The following is a 20998-nucleotide window of genomic DNA, read 5'->3' on the forward strand; positions in this document are numbered from 1 at the left end:
ATCTCTCCTTTCTATTCTGGACATTTAGAGCTATGACTCCCAAATATTTCCTGCCATTTACTGTTATGTGGTTTGTCTGTCAGTGGTTTGTGGTTCCATAAGCGTTTCCAAGAACCTCAATTATAAATGCAAACAGTAACACTCATTTTCTTAAGTGCACAGGAGATAGACTTGGATTTCATGAGCTTTTAAGCATTTATTAGTAATACAATTCAATCAAAGCCATGTCCTCCACGAAGATGTGTAATTAGCCTTAGAATCGGCTTCAACGCATTTGCTCCCCTGCTGCCTTAAATGCTTTTTTTCAAACCCCCTTTGCCAATAGAACAGCACTGAAATATCTCATGTAACATTTTACAAGGTTGTAAGGAGGGAGGATTCATTGACCGAGTCCTGGCTCCTCTCTAATGCTGTCTTCTCTACCGCTCATCAGACAGGGTTTTCTGTGGGATTTAGTTTCTGGCTACTGGAAGAAGCGTGGAAAAGGTTGATTTTAATGTCGGGTGAATGGTTTCCGGGTTGATTTGGCCACATCTTCAGCGTCATTATCTCCCTGAAAGACCCAGTGATGAGCAAATTTTAATTTTCTGGCATAGGACACCAGATATGACTTTGGACATCTCCTGGTATTTCAGGGTGATGATGAGTCCACAGCGCATTGCCAAGATTCCCAGGGCCTATTGATGAACAGTAGGCCCACAGCAACACACATCCTGGACACAAGGTCCACATTTTCATCTTTCAGTTCATGCCAGCCCCACCTGCCATGTTTGCTGTCAAATCTCCACCGTTGTCTCATCTGAGCACAGCACAAGCTCCCAGTTTAGGTCTCGCTGATATCGATCAAACTTCACACTTTTACATTTTGTGAGGGTAGGATAGAGGAAAACTCATACAGGTCAGCTTGTAGACAACATCTAATGGTTGTTGTGGAGAAATGATGCCACCTTTTGCTATAATTCACTACCTTTGGATGAGTTCGCCCCTCATTCACCGTCCTCCTTGCTGTACTGGTTTTAAAATGCTTACTCATTATCATTACTTTTCTAGCTGTAAATATAGTAAAAATGCAGTCATTTTCTGTCTTATAAAGGCACCTCTGCCCTGTTTGAATTGCATGTTTTCTTGTTTTTCCCATTTTGATGAGGGACTTCAAGAAAGTGTCCTCTGTGCTCCATCAAATGTCCCAGGGAAACAGGAAGTCATGGATTAGTAATCAAACGGCCCTAGATAAACTTGAAAAGTAAAGAAATGCTTAAAAAATGCTTCATTTACATTTATTTTATAGGATGTGTTATGAAGGCCTATGAGTATAGTATTGGTGATGTTCTTAAGGAACAACTATTTGTTGTCATGGGATTTGTTTCCCATCATTGCAATGTTCTCAAATCAAAATTTGAATTAAAAAAAAAGTGTGGTATTGTTTCAATTCAATTCAATTCAATTAAATTTTATTTAGCGCCAATTCATGAAACATGTCATCTCAAGGCACTTTACAAAGTGAAATTGGCTGTCTTGCAATATTATGAGAAATGATTGTAGTTATTCTAAGGGATTTTTGCACATCTTTACCAGCAGGGACGCTGGATGTGGAGAGCAGTGTATCACTGAAAACCGAGCCGCTAACCCAAAGTTGACTTTTAAAGAAATCTTATTCACACATTCAGTTACAGTAATACACAGCAACACATTGATCATTGATCTAGATTGTTTTTTGTCACCATTGGTGTATCGTTGCTCCCTGCGCTGGGCAGAGCCTCAGACCTTTAGCTCTTCCTGCTCTCCTTTGGCCACTCCTCGTCTTCCTCCCCTATTGGATTTAGTCTCCCGTTCAGCTCCTGCAGATCCTTGCTGTCCTGCGAGGCCCCGTGTCTGAAGACGAAGGGCCCGGCCTCCGCTCCTCGGTCTCCGTGAGACACGGGGAGGCTCACGGTCGAGGAGTGGAGGCTCTCCCCGGGCTCGTCCTTCTCCATGGTCCCGCTGGAGCAATAAGCGCAGCAACGAGGCGTGACGTAGAGGTAGGCAAGGATCAAAACTACGCTAATCACGCATGCTCCCAGGGTGGTGTATGCTGTTTTTAAATCATCCAGTCCGCCCCGCTTTGTGTAGTTGTACACGACCAGATTGATGTGCAGCGTGTCACTGAAGGAGCCATTGGTAGCATGGCAGGTGTAAACGCCGGAGTCCTCCACCTTCAGGGGCCCGACGCTGAGGTAATTACCACCATCCTTAACGTCGGAGCGGTTTGTCGGAAATTCTGTGATGTTTCCTGGCAGTACCCAACTCTTACTCATGTACTTCTGTCGGGTGTCGCAGTCTAGAAGCAGGGTCTGCTCCAGGTAGGCCTCTTTCTTCAGAACGTTGACCTCAGTGCAGTTCAGATCCAGTATTTTTACATTTTGCTTACCCGATCCACCACACGTGTGGTTGCCTGCAAAGTTGGAGGCAGACCCCAGCCCTCTGAGGTGCCAGATGGCAACCAGGTTATACAGCTCGCAGCTGCACGTCAGAGGGTTGTTGTGGAAGTAGACGCTGTTCTTGATCCAGGCACGCATGGCCTGGAGCTCCTGCACTGGCAAGACTTTGATTTTGTTTGAGGAAACATCCAGCAGTTTGAAAGAATCCTGCTTGCTTCGCTCCTTCAGCACCTCCAAGGGCAAGCGCGAGATCTGATTGTGGCTCAGGTAGAGCTTCTGCAGGGCGCCCATGGTGGAGAAGGCAGTGCGATCGATTTGAGATATGCGGTTCTTGAACAGCAGAAGCACCTCCAGGTGTTCTAGCGGCTCAAAAATGAACTCATCCAGGAGCTTAAGGCCATTATAGGACAGGTCCAGGTAACGAAGCTGTGGCACATGCACAAACGCCTCAGAGGAGAGGAAGGTGAGGCCGTTGTTGTTCAGCAGCATCTTCTCCAGACTTTTGAGATCCTTTATGGTCCATGCGGCACGGAGTTCTTTGATGGAGTTAAAGCTGAGATCCAGAACAGCTGTGTATTCAGGAAGATCGACGGTAACGTCGGTCAGATTCACTTTAGAGCAGCTGATGATGTTACCGGCACACACACACAACGTTTGGTAGTCCAGGAGCTTTCCTTTCCGCAGCTTGTTAACTCTAACCTCAGGAAATAGTAAAACCAGATGAAGAAATAGGATGAAGGATCCTCTTGAGGCCCCCAACATGTTTCGATTTTGTTTTCTGCAAGATCCTGAATATAGTGTGACAGGGTCCAGAGTGGATTCTGGATGCGCTGAAGACACAAAATAAACACACATTACAATGAAGTCGCTTACTTAAAGTTGGGATTAACTCTAAAATAGAAGGAAATTGATGGAGAGTGATGATTTTTTTTAAGACATTTTTATAATTTGCTCCTCCTCCTGCGTCTTTACCTATAGATTCTAGAGAGAAACAAGAAAGCAGAAGTGCAGACTCCCTACGATGAGCAGTAAACACAGGACTCCTAGTCAACACAAGTGGTACAACTTCCCATTGCCTGCAAATACATTAAAGCAATAGAAAAAAAACTCCTAGTTGGTAAAAAATCACACTTTGCCTGATTATTGTTTGTTCGCCCTCATTTTTAATGCTGCCCTGGGCAACTGCCCACATAACCCACATCAATAAAGGCCACTAGATAGGACAATGACCTTAAACATACAGCAAGAGCTGCAGTGTAACAGCTTAGATTAAAAGCTTAGATTGTTAGAATGAACCAGTCAAAGTCCAGACCTAGTATACGGCTAAGAAACTGAGGGAATATGTGAAAATAGAGGTTCTGTAACCGGTCTGGCTGAGTGGGGACTATTTTACAGAAGAATAGGCGCATTTTATACCCCTACAGATTTGCTGTCAGAATTCCAGCAAGCGGTGGTTCTACAAAGCCCGTGCCACACTTTTCAGATTATCGTTGGTTAAAAAAAAGAAAGTTTAAAAAGCTGTGATTTTTCAAACACTTTCTGTTCGTAAAATAAAATCCAAATAACATAGATTTAAGTTTGTGGCTGTATAACGCGCCAGAAATCTGAAAAGTTTAGTAGTTAAAAATACTTTAGGCACTGTACTATTGCTGGTTGCTGTTAGAAAAATGATTTTTAAAGGAATGGAAATCCTCTGCTGGCCCCTCCTTTCTGATGTGGATCACAGACATTATGTCATTAATACAAATGGAGAAACTCAGAGCCTTAAGCACTCGTTCAATGAGAGCTTTTGTAAGTGCTTGGATCATTTTGTAGCGCTTCTTGATTAGGTTAGAGTAGACTGACGTACTAGCCAAGCGTTTGCCTCGGTTTATTATTTCTTCCTTTGTCTCCCTTCCTTTTTTTTTTTATCTAACAGGGAAAGTGTTTAGTTGTCTGAGCCACTGTTTGTTTATGTAAATATGAAAATCAATAAATTAAATTAAAACAATAATTAATGGTTTAAGCTTTTTTTTTTATTGAAGATTTTACCAAAACAAAGGAAGTGATGTCAGCTAAGTGAGTTATTTTGAAGCTGAACGCAAAACTGCTCTGCAGGCCTGGTGCAGTGGTAGAGAGACAGCACCAAAAAAAAGAGAGAGAGAGAGAAAAGTTGTGTGTAGTCTGCAGAAATCAAATCATTAATACATTAGAAAGGTTTAAAATTACAGCTTTGTCATCATGTCAAACAAATAAAAAGGATTGAAATATGCAGGTTGTACTCAGTCCCTGGCCACCATCCCATCATTGATTTCCTCTGCAGAGTAATAAACATTTGTCCCATCAGGCAGGGTCCCGGCTGCCTCTCCTTTACCTTGAGTCGCTGTTATCAGGAGTCTGCGCTGCAGGACGGTCTCATCTTCTTCCTCTCCAGCAGTGAGCGGCAGTGATCAGCAGTCCCATCTGCCAGTTCGGCAGCACACAGAGCAGCTGAGTTTACGGAGCAGACCAGACCTCCGAGGGGGGGAAATGCAACTGGCTGCTATCTGATCCAAGGGGCGTTAACAGCAGGGGAGGGGCTGGCTTTCCTCTCTCCTCTGCTCCGCTCTAATGTCTCAGTCACATTACTTAAAGATTAAAATTACACACTATCAGACTACAGCGTTGAAGAAAGGACTAAGGTATATATAAAAAAATTATACCAATATCTGTATGAGAAAATGTACTTATATGCACAACCATGACCTGCCAGCTTTAATATATTACAGCATTTTTCCGCGTACAAGTGAATCAGAAAAGTATTTATTACATGAACTTAAATGATGCGAAACTTATGTTTCTTTCTTAAAGACTGGTCAGACAGTTGAATTCTCTTGCACGTTAAATGAACACTTGATTTTTCTTCAATATTTCTTTGCCTTGGACCCTCTCGTAACAGTGCAGAAGGTCAGGACAAAGACGCTGTGCACAACCTGCGGCAGTCATTAAAACAAGACGTGATGAGCATGCAGAGTCTGACGAGATTCCAGCATTAGAACATTACGGGCTTCATAAATGTGATTGAATGTGACACAGGCCAATGCAGAGTCGAAAATATGATCAGCTATTCAAATTAAAAGAAATAAATGAACAATGTTCATGGGAACCGAAGGAAAGACGCGGGGAAATTTGCCAGTGAGCTTCACAAAAAACGAGTCAAGTGCCGCTCCAGCTGTTGATTGATTTCTACAGAATATTAAGTTAGAAATTGGCTTATTTTAAGAAAGAAAAGGCAGGGAATGCAGTATGTGTCTCTGTCTACAGGGACATGCATGATGCACAATTTTTATAGACTGAACATATAATTGATATGAATTAAATGACGATACAGGAGTGTCATTTTTGGGGGTTGTAAAAGACTCAAGTACACAGACTGACTTGGCAAAAGCAAAGTTGTTTAAAGTGTAACTCTCCCCCAAAATCAACTTTTGTTGCAGATAAACCATAAACTGGTCTAAAGGTGCTACTTCAATGTTACTGTACAATTTTGTACATTTTCATGTGAACTTGTTTATTCTGCAAAATTGATGTTAACACCGTCTAGTGCTGCCCTCTTAAGGTGACTGTTGCATTTGAATCTGCATGCTTTCGTCATCATAGCTCCATGTTCGGTTTAAAAATATCTTCGTCAGACACACGAGTCAGACTCAGGAGTTGGAATCAGGAGCGTTGATTGATAGTGCTTAGGATTTGTTACTGCTTTGAACCGTAGCCCATGTTAGAAATGATAATGCTAACATCCCTTTACCACTAAGAAAGTGCACTCATCCTGTCCTCCGCTGTCTTGGCAGCGCCGGCTTCGGGCATTGCTGATTCAGCACCTTGAGCCAACAGCTCAAACTGATAATGCCAAGGTCTGCTGGGCTCCACAAAGCCTCCCCTCAACCTCCGGTGACGAGGGGGTAAAAAATTCCTCCTCCTCAAAAGGAGGACATCTGGTGGAAAACCACCAGATGTCGCCTTGGTCACACTTCATGTTTCAACATGTCACTTTCCCTCATCCTGACCACAGCGTCGTTTAACCCCACACAGCTCATCCCCACACTTAGCCCCGCCCCTCAGGGTGTTTTGGGACGGCCGACTTAGGTGGCATTTTTCAAAATTTGTCTGGGGTGGGGTTATGCTTTTACATCAGGGCGAGTTACACTTTAATAATAAAGTAATATGGAGAACGTACAAGGTAATCACAGGAAGAGCAGGACAAGAAGCTCAGGTAGTGTAACGGGAAGAACCAGTTATGAACAATAACAACCAGTGATACAGTGAGGGAGGAGCGGAGAATGAGATTGGACCCAAGTGACCCAAGATCAAGGGAATATGGACCAGCTGGGAGAGGAGAGTGCTGAGCAGGGAAACTGAAGGTCAATTATGAGCCATGAGCAAGAGGCAACACAGAGACACACAGGACAAACAACCATGTGCACACATATCCACATGCCTAAAGCCAATTTGGAGAGAACAATTAACCAAATCGGGTATTTTTTGTGGTAAGACAACATTGCTTACAAATGCGCCACTGTGCAGTCACACGATATGACCATATAGGTCATATAAAAAGAAAAAAGAAAAAAAAAGTAGATATTGAAACAGCTGTTAATTGAAACATCACAACTAGATAAGTCCCCACATAGACTTTAAAAAAAGTTTTTCACAACCTCAACAATGACAAAAGATTTGGCACAGTAAAAACAAACAGAAACCTAAAATGTTCTGCTGTCGGACTTGGTTAATAGTTGCTGTGGAGTCCAAGGCCACTTCCTGGTTGCCTTGGTAGAATGATAAAGCTTTTAAGAAGCATTTGTTAACTTTTTTTAAGTTATTAATTACAAAATTAGTAATTAAATTCATCAAATGAAGAGTTGAAACTCAAAGTTTAGGATTTGGAAAAATCGTTACTGTGAACTGGACGTGGAACCTGCACCTCTTGAGTCGGGACTTGATTTGGGACTTTTTAATTAAGTGCAATTACTTGAGACTGTATACATGGACATGCTTTTCATAAGCTACAATTTATTTATTAAAATTACTCTTTTATTGGTGTTGAATGAATGTTTGATCTACTTTTAAACTGGAATTTGGATTTTTATACCTGTAGGCAAACACCATATAATCATATTTCTGGTTGAATTACTGAAAAACAACAACATTTATTCTGATTATTAGTCAGGTTGCTTCCGATTTAAGCCTATTTGCTGTTGCATTGACCCGGATAACTGAGTATTTGCTCCGGCATATATTCATTTACTTCAAATAAATTAGCTTTATAATGATATTCTGTTGTATCGAGCAGAAATTATGCTAAACAAATCAAAGATTAGTACAGACGTTTTTAGGCTTCAGTCGTTTGTTTTTAAACTCTGGAGACACTGACGCTGGAGTTTGTTGTCAGCAAACAATGTCATATGCTGCTCGTCATAACCTGTGAAAAAAAACAAAAATGAAAGACAGTTATGGTGTCTTTAAACCAGCCGGATCATAATTGTTCCTGCAGCGTCTGACTCGTTTGAATGAGAGCAATGTTTTGCCATAACGCAGTCACGATCACAATGCGGTATTGTCTCCTGGGAGTTGTGATTTTTAGCTCAGCAGCTGTCACAGCAGCCTTTTCACTGAGCTGATGTGCTTTGATCAGCACTAAGTTGGGAAGAATCAGATCATGAGAGCGAGATCTCTCAAAATTGTTGTCAATGATTTCATTTAAATTCAATTCTGTTTGTTTGTGTAGGGCTGATTTACAGCAAATACTGTCCCAAGGCACTTAAAAAAAGTTAATGATGAAAACAGACATTATCTGTGTTTGAAATACACGTGCACAAAGTTAAGTGGTTTTATATTCTAAGAATGACAGAATATATTTTGAACAATGAAAAAAGACACCCATTCAGTTTAATAAAATAATCTGAATTATCTCCTGCTCAAGAGAAATAGCCGATTCAAAAACCCGCCGGATTTTACTTTTTAATCCATGTCTGAGTAACATGATGATGATTTATCAGAGCAGCTCACCAAACTGATTACTACAAACTCTTGTCACTTTTATTCAATTGGACAGCAGTTGCAGCAGATTGTGCAATAAAGTGGACACACTGCCACCATCTGGCATAACCTGTACGTTCAAGTGCCTGATCCATGGACTAGACTCTGGCTGCCTTTTGCTTTGTGATTCAACGCAGACTATTATAAGACCAAATAAAAAAAAATAGGAAGAAAATAAAAGAAAATCATGTTGCATCACATGCAAAGCATTCACACAAAAGTAAAACTTAGTACTTTAATGACATAAGTGCAGGGAAATATTATTTGCAATGTTAAAAATATTAATTGGATGCATTCTTACTAAATAAAATGATCCGATTATGGATTTGCAATAGCATCATGTTTGTAGGTGAAGGTTATTTTACCTAGTAATGGTTTCCTGCCAAGGCAGATAGCTAATAATAATAATGATAATTGAACTTTATTGATTTCACAATGGGGAAATTCACTTCTGCATCTTAACCCATCCCCTTGGGGAGCAGTGGGCTGCCACTGTGCAGCACCTGGGGAGCAATCTGGGGTTAAGGGTCTTGCACAGGGACCCAGAGTGCAGGCGGTGGGAATCGAACCGGGTACTTGTAACCTTCTCAGAGAATAAGTACACTGCTCTAACCACAAGGCCAACACTCCCTGTGATTGGCCCTCAGTGCTCTGGCTATATTTCGCCTTTTGTTAATCTTCAGAAATTTTACGTCTTCAAAGGAAGACACAGATGGATCAAGTTGTTCACCAGTTCTTACACTGCAAAAAGAGAACTAAAAATAAGTAGAATTTTCTTGAAATGAATGTATTTGCACTTAATTTGAGCAGGTAAATAAGATTATCTGCCAATGGAATGAGTATTTTTACCCCTAATATAAGATAATTAGATATACAGCACTTGAAATAAGATGACAGAGATGAATTGTCCCAATTTTAAGTGCAAAAATCTTATTCCATTGGCAAATAATCTTATTTACATGCTCAAATCAAGGAAAAATACTCTCATTTCAAGAATATTTTTCTTATTTTTAGTTCTATTTTTGCAGTGTAAATGTGTAAGTAAAATTGCTCTGTACTCACCTAAGTTTGTATTTTATGACTGACCACTGTTAGATCTCCAATACTAATGGGGTTTTACAATAAATAGATATTTACCCTACATTTAAAACAGCAGTATATATAATTCATCTCAATTCCCTGTCAAATCACAAAGCGGCTCCAATTCAGGTCCAAATAAAATTAAATACAATTTGGTCCAAATTCCTCTCACGCGACTTTAGTCAGAAGCACTGGCACAAGACTACTTTGTTTGGGAACGATTAGCAGACAAAGTTATTTAAAGAAAAACATAATAATGGCTTCATGTTGTAAAGTCGCTCAGCAAAACAAAGAAGCACCACTATAAAAAGAACAAATTTCTATTGGAAAGAAAAACAACTATTCCAACTAAGCCTTAATGTTACCAAATGATAATAATGGTATAATTTAGTGAAGAAATTGAGCTAAACATTGAAACCCTGAGCCTGCAGTACTTTCCATATGAAAAAGCATAAATATTACAGGGCAGCCGATAGCCATAAATTAATTTGTTTAGGGGATAGAAACAGCCAAACAAACACCAGGCCAGTGCTACTGTGTATGAGGGGGAACACAAAAAAAAAGTACACAAAATTAAAAGAATAAATTGCCTCGGCCAAACACAGAAGACCGACCTGGGAGTGCTACAATGGAAGAGAGAAACAAGACACACACAAAGAGACACCACCGAATATAGAAGCACTGAGCCAGGAGCACTTTCTATGTGAACAAAAAAAAAAAAAAAAAACAGAGGCATGTCTGGGTAAGTAAAACTTTAGATTTGACAAAGTACACATAAGGCACTCCATGTTACCAATTAGTAATGTGCTCAAATACAATGAAAACTGAATGACTCATAGGGGCCAAATGTCAGGTTTAGCTTTCAAAGACAAAAAAAACAAAAAAAAAACAGGACAAAATAATGGATCACAGCAATATTAACCAGAGCGATGTGACATGAATTGGGAAAGTTCACTAAGATGGCAGGGAGTGACTCATTTACCTGGAACACTTGTTGCTGTTTATCTTTTTTTTTCAAGCTGTTTCCAGGGTGTTTAGAAGGGGGAAAAAAAAGCACCATATCCTAATTTATTTGACTTTCTGCTGCGATAAAGCCCTTTCTCTCTAAGAGTCTCCAAGGCAACATTCACCACTTTATCACCTGTACCATCACTCTAACACATTTTTCTTACTTTTAGAAGCCGTCTGATAATGAGACGTGAAAGATTCCTCTCAGGCATTCGTAAATATTCTCCCCCTCCGCCGGTGTTGGCGGCTGAGCAGCTTGACTGAGCAACCTCTCTGCGCCTTTTGCTTTTATGTTATTAAACACAGAGCCGGTTTAATGTTTGCCCTAATGTTTAGCACACCCCATACTGTAAGTGCGTTTGAATTGGAGCTGATTGTTTGTGTAGGAGGCCGTAATTATGTTTTGGTAGATGTAATGGCATGACTTAATTTCTGAGTGCTGCTGTTGTTTTTGCGTGTCCATATCTGTGGGTAGTTATTATTGGCAGTGGGGGCTCTCTGGGGTTTTTGCAGCGTCCTTTTGCTATTTCTGAGTGCAAACGTTGGAGTCTATTTTCAAGGGTGCCATGGAAACCATTGTATTTGTGGTGGCAGTGATTGGTGCTGCCGGCCGAGCAAGACTGTGCTATTTTTGTCGCGAGTCAACACCTGATACACAGACACACACACACACACACACACACTCTCTCTCTCTCTCGCACATTTGCACACATGCAACACACGCGAACCTGGATACTGATGCTAGCTTAGAGTTTGACTCACACAATGCACAAAAATTACACCGCATGGCTGCAGTGGTTGTTTTTTTTTCCTCTCTCACTCAAACCTGGCGTTTCCAAGGCTTAAGTGCATGTTTCTAATTTTTCCTTGCCGTTACGAGACATCTTGATACATCTTCACCATGACAACAGTAGTAAGTGAGCGTTGCCTCTTTAACCCACCCAGCCAAGATGCAGCATGTTTTCCTATATTGTGAAGTTTCATAGTTTAAGCCATCTGCAGGAAAAGCAGGCGAGCTTTGCTTGAATGTGTCAAATGTTCAGAGAATACCTCGTGATATGAGGTCAGCTCTAATTGTGGCACTGAAAGGCTCAGAGAAACAATAGTTTTAGCAGTCATTTTTATTTTTTTGTCATTTAATGTGTAGAGTTGTCAGAAAATGGGAAACATAACATTTAGATTTTGCATAGACGATTGTTCTTCACGCTAATATAATAACTGTTTTATTAAACATTATGGTTGTGCAAATAAAAACATAATTTCAGTTCATCGTGTGAAACATGAATTGCTCAATAGAACCAGAGGGAGCGACAGTGGCTTGGAAAAGTATTCGCTCCCCTTGAATTTTTTCCTCCCATTGTATCAAATTACATTAAGTACTCTGTGTTGGTCTATAACAACAAATTCAAAGCAAAATGTTTTCAAGTCTCCGGCAGTAATGTGACAAGCGTACATGGTTGTCCTCTTTGTTTTTGTTTTTTACAGGTAAAAGACAACATCCATCAAACATCAGGCGGTGTCAGATGTTTTCGAGGTAAATCGTGAAACGTAAAAGCTGCTGTGAGCAACGTCTGACTCTTATCCTCATTTACTCATCCATGAGGGCTTCTACCAGCCTCGTCTCTTTTTTTATTATCTGACTCCTATGATGCTAGCTGTGCTGTCCATTTAAAAACAGATTTATATGTTTGTTGGATCTGTCCGATCCACTTGTCTGGCAGCTACAAGTTGTACAGTCTAGGGTCCTCCATCCCCCAGGAGTAGTTGTCATACCGAGCTCCCACAGGTTGACATCTGCTCAATCTCCAAAACCTTACAGTGGGCATTAGTGACCAAAACAGGTTTGATCCTGTAATGGAAGTTAAACTTCAGCAGTCATTTCCTGGTTGTACAGACTCACACTTTCCCATCAATATAGGCAAGAGACTGCTTTAGGTTGGAAATTATGTCATGTTAGGGTTTTTGGAGACTCCTTTTAGCATCTTATAGCCTGTTTTCAGCGAGAACTTGCTGGCAAAATCAGATACTGTTATAGTTTGCGGAGGTGAAGGACCGAAGCAGCAACAGGAATTCAGCAAACATGTATTGATGGAAATAATTTTACTGGCCAGGTTTACAGAATTAAGGAAAACACGGGCACAGGAACAACAACAGAGTGCAGAAAGCGGAGCGTTTTTATAGTCCAAGCTGCAGGAGGCCGAAGCTACAAGTGGATACGTGTCTTTGGTTCATTACACCGTCCCCCTGCATGCTACAAAAATGGCTGAACGGGATGGAGTGAAATGCTCAGCAACCTGAAGGGGGGGGGGGGGCGGGGTGTGACTCCTTTAGATTTAAAGAGACGGCACCAAAACAAGTTGCTCTCAGACGCACCTCAGAACATGGGGTAATAAGGAAGAAGGTGGGGGTAAATTAACGAGGAATTCAGAACAAAGCATTGTAGTTCCAGTTTATATAGACCAAAACTGAATGGTTTCAATCTGGAACAGAAGAACTAAAAAAGCATGATATGTCCCCTTTAAATAGATTCCCATAGTCATAAGCTACTTCTTTCTGAAGACTTCAGACAGCTATTTAGATCTCACCACAGTGTCCACTCCCACCAGTAAACTAAATATCTGCTGTTTTAACAGGACAAACCGCCTTCAAAACACTAACCTGTGACGTTCCCACCATGTCCATCTTATGTGATACGCTCGTGTGTAATTTCAGCCCTGTTAAGTGGTAGCACACGTCCTAATTTTAAGTATTTTGTTACATTTTACAGAAAAACTGGAAAAGGTCCTTGTCTAGTTACAGTATCTGCAATTGTTCATATGGTTAGATTTAATGACAAATATATGTGTTCAAATATCTTACAAATACACACAGGCTGCTGAAGGGTGTCGTAAAATTTTCTGAAGTGTAATTATCAAAATAAAAAAACAATATGTTAATAACATAACAATCGACATGTTGCAACATTTTTTAACCAGTAGAAATAATTTGATCCTTTTCTGTTTTGAATAAAAACAATAAGATGCTGTGCAAGATTTTCTATAAATGCATTGAAACTGTTTTCATATTTAATATGCTATTAGAATTTTAAACACCTCTATGCATATTGTCGAGTCACAACTAACTTCTGTTTATCCATACAGAAGATTTTCGGACAGCTCTCTCCTGGAGGCAAGACACTGAATGCTCAAAATCGCAAAATCATTAAATTTACCAGCATATTGAACCAGTTAATCTTCTCGCATACCTTTCTCAGTGCGTTAAACACAAAGTGCAAATTGTTTCACCCAGAAAATATACGTTATACCCTTTACAACTTCATATCATCATATTCAGTCTCTGACAAGAAAAGATTAGATCAATGCATGAAAGGTGCTGCCACTTAAAACACATTTTTTTTTTAAACATAGATGCAAGATGTGGTTTCCAAGAGATGCAAATGTTGTGCGTATTTCTGTGGGGGACCTTGCAAATGCAAATCAGAAACACCCAGGACTCAGGAGCTCCATGCCCACTCCTTCTCTGGAGTAGTCTTATCCATAATAAGGCAGATTTTATTGTTCTCTACAAACCGAGCAATGAGATTGACCATATGTTAAAAAGGTCACTGTGGCAACAAGGAGGAGGCTGAGGTCTGTTCTAATCAATGCTTCACAAATTCTGCAAACCTTTAACTGATAGAAAGTTCAAATGTGTTATTGATTTAATGTGTAACAAAGTTGTAAAAGTGGATTTTAAGAAAATAGATGCTCGAAATTGTACCATGCATATTTTTATAATCACAAATGAGTCATGTGGAGGCATCGTGTTGAAACATATCAAGGACTCTCAGAGGTTGTAATCAGGACTAGCCCAACGTTTCATAAGGCCTTTATTCAGGGCACATTTGCCTGTTAAGAACATTGCTTACAGTGTTCAAAATAAATTTTGGTGGCGTCTGAAAGAGGGGACCAAGTTTAACTGGCTGAGCTTAAATGCCATCACGCATAATTGGTTATCATTTGCTGAGATGTACAGTATTTGTGAACAAACTGAGCTCAAACACAAGTAAAAGTCTAAAGTAGTGTTGCACCGATACCGATACCAGTATCGGCAGGGGCCCTGATCCAGCACTAAAATGGTGGTATCGGTATTGGCGAGTACCAACAGATAGGGCACTGATACCATTTTGATGTTTGTATGTCACTTAAATGCAGCCTTCTCTCTCCCAACACTCACTAGTTCTACTGGATTCACTTTGTATTAGTTTTTTCCTGCTTTACAAAGGTAGCAGACAAAGCCATGATGTCAATTATTTTACATCCAAGTAGTATGCAGTTCTTCATATATACACACACACATCAATTTCAAACAGATGGTATCGGTATGGAATCGGTATTGGCTGATACTGCACAGCCAGGTATCGGGTATTGGTATTGGGGCCAAAAAATGGCATTGGCGCAACACTAGTCTAAAGTGGTGCCAACAGATTGTAACTAAGTTAACACAACAATCATCCATCCAAACATTGTCTCTGCCCACATATCTGTGCAGGGCTGCGGGGGCGCTGGGGCCCGTCTTCAGCTGCCATTGGAAGAGAGGCAGCGTACTCCCTGGACAAGTCGCCAGTCTCACGGACACAACAATCAAACAATTAACATTATTCTTTGCACTTTTACAAGTGAGCTTGTTAATTCCTTTAAATCTTCAGTTTCAATTTTTAAACAATTTAAAATACATTAATTTATCTATGTTAAACGTTTAAGTCAAATTTCTATTCAATTCAATTAAAAATACTTGTTTTTTTAATCCCAAAGGGAAATTAAATTAAATAATAAAATAATCAATGATAATTATATTTATTAGGATTCTCATTCTTAATAAACAAAATAAAGGTTATAGATCTATTGGCACCATGAGCGGGAGACAGGTTGGAGTGGAACAGCTACAAACTCTGACACTACTGATCTTTGCTGCTCATATTCATCCTCCTGATATAACATGGAGCTTTAACTACACAAGCAGCAGCAGATGATGACAGACAAAGCTTTCTGCCGGAAAATGAGGGAGAAGGTGTGCTTGAAACCTTCGTCCTGATGTGAGGAGTATCTGAGGAAAAGCAGTCGAGGTCAGGTGGGCAGACATCGCTGATCGGGGAGCAGCCCTGAACTCTAGTTTGGACGTCAGTAGATAGACAAGTGCTGCTCCTCTACCAGGGGGGACAAGATAAACTTTTATAAAATCAGAAAAAATACAAAAAACTATTCTTACTGTGCACAAAAACCTCAAGTTAAACCTATAAGTTACACAGTTTATCTTTCTCTAGATTACTTCAAAGGACAATTCAGGACCTTAGATCTGTTTCTAGCAACCACCATCTATGCAGGTAGGATCCCAAGATCTCAAAGCACTAGCGTTGAATGGTTCTTATACTGTGATTTTTTTTTTTTTTGAGTGCCTATGAACACGTTACACTAATTTTATATGAAATATCGTATTATGCTAATTTAAATATACAGAAAGCTTTGAAATAATTCAGGATTAGTCACACGTTTATGTGTTGATTCTTAAGCTGTCCAGCGTGAACCTTTGCTTTTTTTAATGGAATAATTTCCTCGTTGAATTGGTTAAATGCGAAACAGCCTCAGTCATGAAATAGTTGTTATAGCTACAGTTAGAGATTGTTAATATTTAAAAGAATCCCTGTAGACTCTGAAATCTGAAGGACTTGAAGAAAACTAGAACCAATTTCTCATTAGATCTGTAGCAAGACGTAGCTCTCATTGTACCCCAAGTGGAGCTCTGATTGGCTCATCCTTTTTCCCTGGAGCTGAGTTTAGAGATTCAGAAAGATCCCTAGAGTCAAAAGGTGTAAAGGTGTACCTTAAACGAGTCAAAGCAAGGACTTTTCAAGCTTTCATGATTATGATTATTATCTGGTAGACTGCATTTGATTTTTTATGTACCCTTGTCGCAAGAAGCTTCAGGCCAACTAGCCCCCATCATCGCTCAGCTCTTCAGCAAGTCTCTGGATTTGTTCCTCTTGTTTCAAAAGCTCCCCCATCATCCCAGTACCCAGGAAACGGACCGTCACGGGGTTAACTGACTATAGTCCTGTAGCCTTGGCATCTGAGGTCATGAAAACCTTACAGCGTCTAATATTGAAGCATCTGACGGGCATCATAAGGCCCCATCTTGGACCCCTTACAGTTTGGTTACCGGGCAAACAGGTCAGCAGATGATACGGTCAAGCAGTTTGCCTGAGACTTTTAACCAGTGTGTTATTTGTGTCATACTGTTCATTTCTGAGGTTATTGTGTCAGTGCCAAAAGATTAGAAATGACATTGTTCCTCTTTTTTGGTTAATTAATAGGAGAACGTACACAGAGATAAATTAATAATAAATGAAATTATTATTTTTTCAATAAGTGGTTATCTCTGTTCAGTCTATTTCCTGTATTTGTTTACTTTTTACTTCTATCCGTCCATCTATCCATCCATCAATCCATCCATTTTCTGACCCGCTTAATCCCTCATGGTGTCGCAGGGGTTACTTATTCTAAATAAATAAATTCATCCTGAGAAGTGTTGAGAAATCTTCTTGTGTTTTTTAACATAACAGAGATTTCCCCCTGGAAATATGTAGAATTAACCTTTCAAACTGACTCTGATGTTTAAGAAACTGGTTTAGGAAGATTAGTTTAGCACATCTTGATGTTACTATAATTTTATGAGTAAGTGACTTATATTTTACAGTGAAACTTTTGTTCTTTCTTTGAAACACATAATTTCAGATTAGTTTATCGGAAAAGTCTAAATTTGGGAGGAGGGATGTTAGATTTTGTTGCTATTTGGTCTCAAGACTAACATTTCTCTGGCTCCTCAGAAACAAATCATGACACAAATGACTATGAAATAAAATAAATAATAGTAACCCTTCCAACACTCCTTCAACCACGGAGGGGATATATCAAGGTATATTTCTGCTACTTTCATATCTGCTTACTATTTTTAATCTGAAACGTCAACAAAAACACGAGGACACTAGGACCCAGTGGAGGCAGCATCTCTGGTCCTGCTTCTCTCAGCCTCCTGCTCCATCTCTGCGGTCACTGTGTGTGGAGCGGTGGGGGAAAGCAGAGAGAGGGAGAGAGAGAGAGAGAGAGGGGGTGAGCTGGTGTCTTCTCCACCAGCATTTGCATCAGCTGCCTTTCAGAGGAAGAATCCCCCGTGCAGTCATCCAGGGAGCAGGAGGTTCAAGGCAGATGAAGGAATGGGAAAAGAGGCTGCTTTGCACCGTGGGAAGTGCCTCGGCGGCGTTCACAAGGTACAGTGATTGATTTCCAGTATGAAGCTCAGCAGTGGGAGCAAAATCATTTCCATCTTCAAAGACAGAAGCAGCAGCGCAGCAGCAGCAGCAGACGGCTGCATCGGGGAAATATTCGGGTTTCAGGTACACAGTGCTCTCTTCCCTACTCTGTTTCCCCATCACTGTCTCTGGTTCTCCACATATTCTCCTGCATGCTTCCCCCTTTTCCATCCCGTTAAACTAAAACAGATACATCTCATTAGCCGTGATGTAAATAGTGAAAGACATCTGAATAATCCGGGCCTTTCCTCGTTATGTTTATTTTTCAACATTAGTGATTAGTGAGTGGTGAGACCGGACCACGTCCAGGTAAGAGGGCTCAGCTGATCTGGGAGTAAGCTCTCTCTCTGTTGTGGTGATACTTCAGGACGATGCTCTGGAGGACAGTGAATCAGAGCTATAACACAGGTTAGGGCTGGATTTCTTTACTCAGATCTGCTGTAGCTTCTGTCCTCGCAGACAGGACACAGAGAACCCCTGAATTTAGCACACCGTTGACAGACACAATGTAAAACAGGTTTGCGGTCTGTTGCAAACAGGACCCCGTGCAAGCTCCCTTAAGACTGAATTCAGTCCCGTTAAGTGTCCACAGCGGCTGACATCCTATTCTGACGAACATGCACTAGGAGAAACATCGTCCGTTTAGAGCTAGGCGCTGTTCTTGGGCTTCTGTAAATCGGTGACTGCATTTCATTGTTCGAGGTCAAGTTATACAACGGGAGCAGGAGTAGACGTGGTGGAAGGAGGGCTGTTCGGTGGCAGGATTAGTTTTGGTGAATTAGCTTGCATTCGTGCATTCAGAGGATGTATGCTTGAAAACTGCACCCATCACTTCCTGCCGTTCAGCCACTGTGGATTTATCTCATCTTCTTTCCACGAAAGTTTTCCACAGTGCCTAGGATCGCTTTCAAGAGGATTAGCATCAACATGTCGAACACTAATGCACATATAGCCTATTGGAGTCGGGCTATTCCTGCCTTTGTTGCTACAACGGGGTTCAAAGTCGTTTCACATATAGGGCCTTGCAAAGGATCCATGTTCCTTGAACTTTTTTTACATTTGTCAATCCCAGACAATCATATATGTATCTTATAATATGTGTATATTACACTTGTATGTAATAGGCCATCTCAAAGAAGAGCATCGTTGCGAAATGGAAGGAAAATCATTATGCATGGTTTTTCCAAATTCTTTTACTCTGGTGCAACCAAATAAAATCCTGTGCAACCAAGAGCCTCCAGAAGGCCCCTATTGGTGGTAAATAGACTGCATGCAATTTTATCTCAGTTTAAACCCAGCTCTTCTGTGAAGGCCTCAGAGGTTTGTTAGACAACTTCAGTGCACAAACTCCATCATGAAGGCCAAGGATCACAGCAGACGGGTAAGGGACGTAGCTGTGGGGAAGTTTAAGGGTTTGAACACCTCATCGAGAAGTATTCACTTCTTCATCTAAGTCTAAAACATAAAGGTTTGACACGAATGCAAAGCAATCTGCTGGCAGGCTTGGTGAGGGTAGCATAAAAGTCTGTGGTAACTTTGGATGACCTGGATAGATCCACAGCCGTTGAGGTGCTTGAAGTGATAAAACTTTGCCACATGCTTTTGATGGAAGAAGACATGCACATGAGAGTTTTGATCACGTGAGACCAAACGAAACATTTTGGCCGACGTGCAAAAGCTTGTGCAACAGATGCTCTCCATCCAATTTGACTGATCCTGAGCTGTGCAAAGAAGAATACGCAAACATTTCTCTCTCTCTCTCGCGGTGTGCAAAATGATCGTGATATACCCCAAAAGTTTTAAACCTGTAAACTAGAATTGATTCTTTTCAGAATATTTGTGAAAAAAAGTTGAGAATCACGTGTTTTCTGCTACCACCTCACAATTATGCCATACTTTGTGTTGGTCTATTACATAAAATCCTAATAAAACATTTAGTGGTTAAGGAGAAAACACATTTGCAAGGCTTTATAGATTTAAGGAGCAAATAATGATTTTAAAACCTTTTTCCTGATAATATACTCACACTGCAAAAACAAAACTACAAATAAGTAGAATTTTCTCTCAAAATTAGTGTCTTTGTCCTTGATTTGAGCATGTAAAGTAAGATGATTTGCCAGTGGAATAAGATTTTTGCACTTGAAATAGGAACAACTCATCTCCATTATCTTATTTAGAGAGCAGTATATGTAATTATCTTATTTTAGGGGTTAAAATGCTCATTCCATTGGCAGAGCATCTTATTTACCTGCTCAAATCAAGGACAAATACACTAATTTCAAGAAGATTTGACTCATTTTTAGTTCTGTTTTTGCAGTGCGGGTGAGGGTGAGGCTCAGTGTTGCAGACGCTTACGTTAAAAAATAGCCTGGGTTGTTGAAATTCGTTTAACAGTTGTATATTTACATCAATTTGATTCAATTGTATCTGCCATTATGTATTTTTTTATTTACAAATGTTTTAGTCGTTTTCACTTGTCTAGCATGTGCAGTTTAGGTTTCTAGGATTTTAACATCTTTATTCGTTTTATTGTTAATTTGTCAGTTTTTCTCCACAGATAGAACAGATTTGTTCATCTCCTCGCCTCCGTGTGTATGTCTAATTTATTAGATTTTTTTTCTTAGATAATATCTAGTTATTATGCATTTTTCCCCTTTTAATTTTTGGACACTAATTGATTGATTCAATATGTAAAAAAAAATAAAACAATTCCTACTTTAAGACCGAGACTCACTCGTTCTCCTTTGTTCCTCCAGTGATATGCTAGCGCTGGATGTGACTGAAGGTGGGAAAGAAGATTTTCTGAACCTTCTGACAATCCAGCATCGTCGTTGGACCTGAACATTCGGCCTACTTTTCAACCTCCTGTTTCCCGACCGCACTCCCTGGCTTTGAAGGATGGGTGATGGGCTGTGACCGACCCCCACCCCCCGACCCCCGCCCACCTACCCCGTCTTACCTTCGATGGAGCCGACATGGAACTCCTCCCACACGCCTCCGCACCCACTTCCAACGTGTCCGCCCTCCCCTCCGCTGCCTAAAGGCTGGGCTCTGTCCCAGGCTCTAGCCCTGCTGGCGATGCTGCTCATGGATC

The 20998-nt window shown here is 40.5% G+C and overlaps 1 protein-coding gene and 1 long non-coding RNA gene across 3 annotated transcripts in view; one reads left to right on the plus strand and one right to left on the minus strand.

The window, feature by feature from the left end:
* Positions 1-1515: 1515 nt before the first annotated feature.
* Positions 1516-20998, minus strand: part of LOC105927110 (amphoterin-induced protein 1) — a 55920-nt gene continuing 36437 nt past the window's right edge. Inside the window, exons 1-2 of one of the 2 annotated variants that reach the window (XM_012863712.3) lie at positions 4771-5114; positions 1516-3247 (exon numbers count right to left, since the gene is read on the minus strand). In XM_012863712.3, the coding sequence (XP_012719166.2) occupies positions 1767-3179 (1413 nt within the window). In that variant the 5' untranslated portion in view covers positions 3180-3247; positions 4771-5114 and the 3' untranslated portion in view covers positions 1516-1766. Of the gene's footprint in view, positions 3248-4770; positions 5115-20998 lie in introns of those variants that run through there. The other variant, XM_021317098.2, reaches the window with a different exon arrangement.
* LOC118567117 lies at positions 11273-15346 on the plus strand. Its single transcript, XR_004933493.1, has 3 exons — positions 11273-11472; positions 12045-12093; positions 15090-15346. It is a non-coding gene; the product is annotated as an uncharacterized LOC118567117 (long non-coding RNA).

Source organism: Fundulus heteroclitus, chromosome 20 (assembly GCF_011125445.2).
Source record: "Fundulus heteroclitus isolate FHET01 chromosome 20, MU-UCD_Fhet_4.1, whole genome shotgun sequence".
Taxonomy (NCBI): Eukaryota; Metazoa; Chordata; class Actinopteri; order Cyprinodontiformes; family Fundulidae; genus Fundulus; species Fundulus heteroclitus.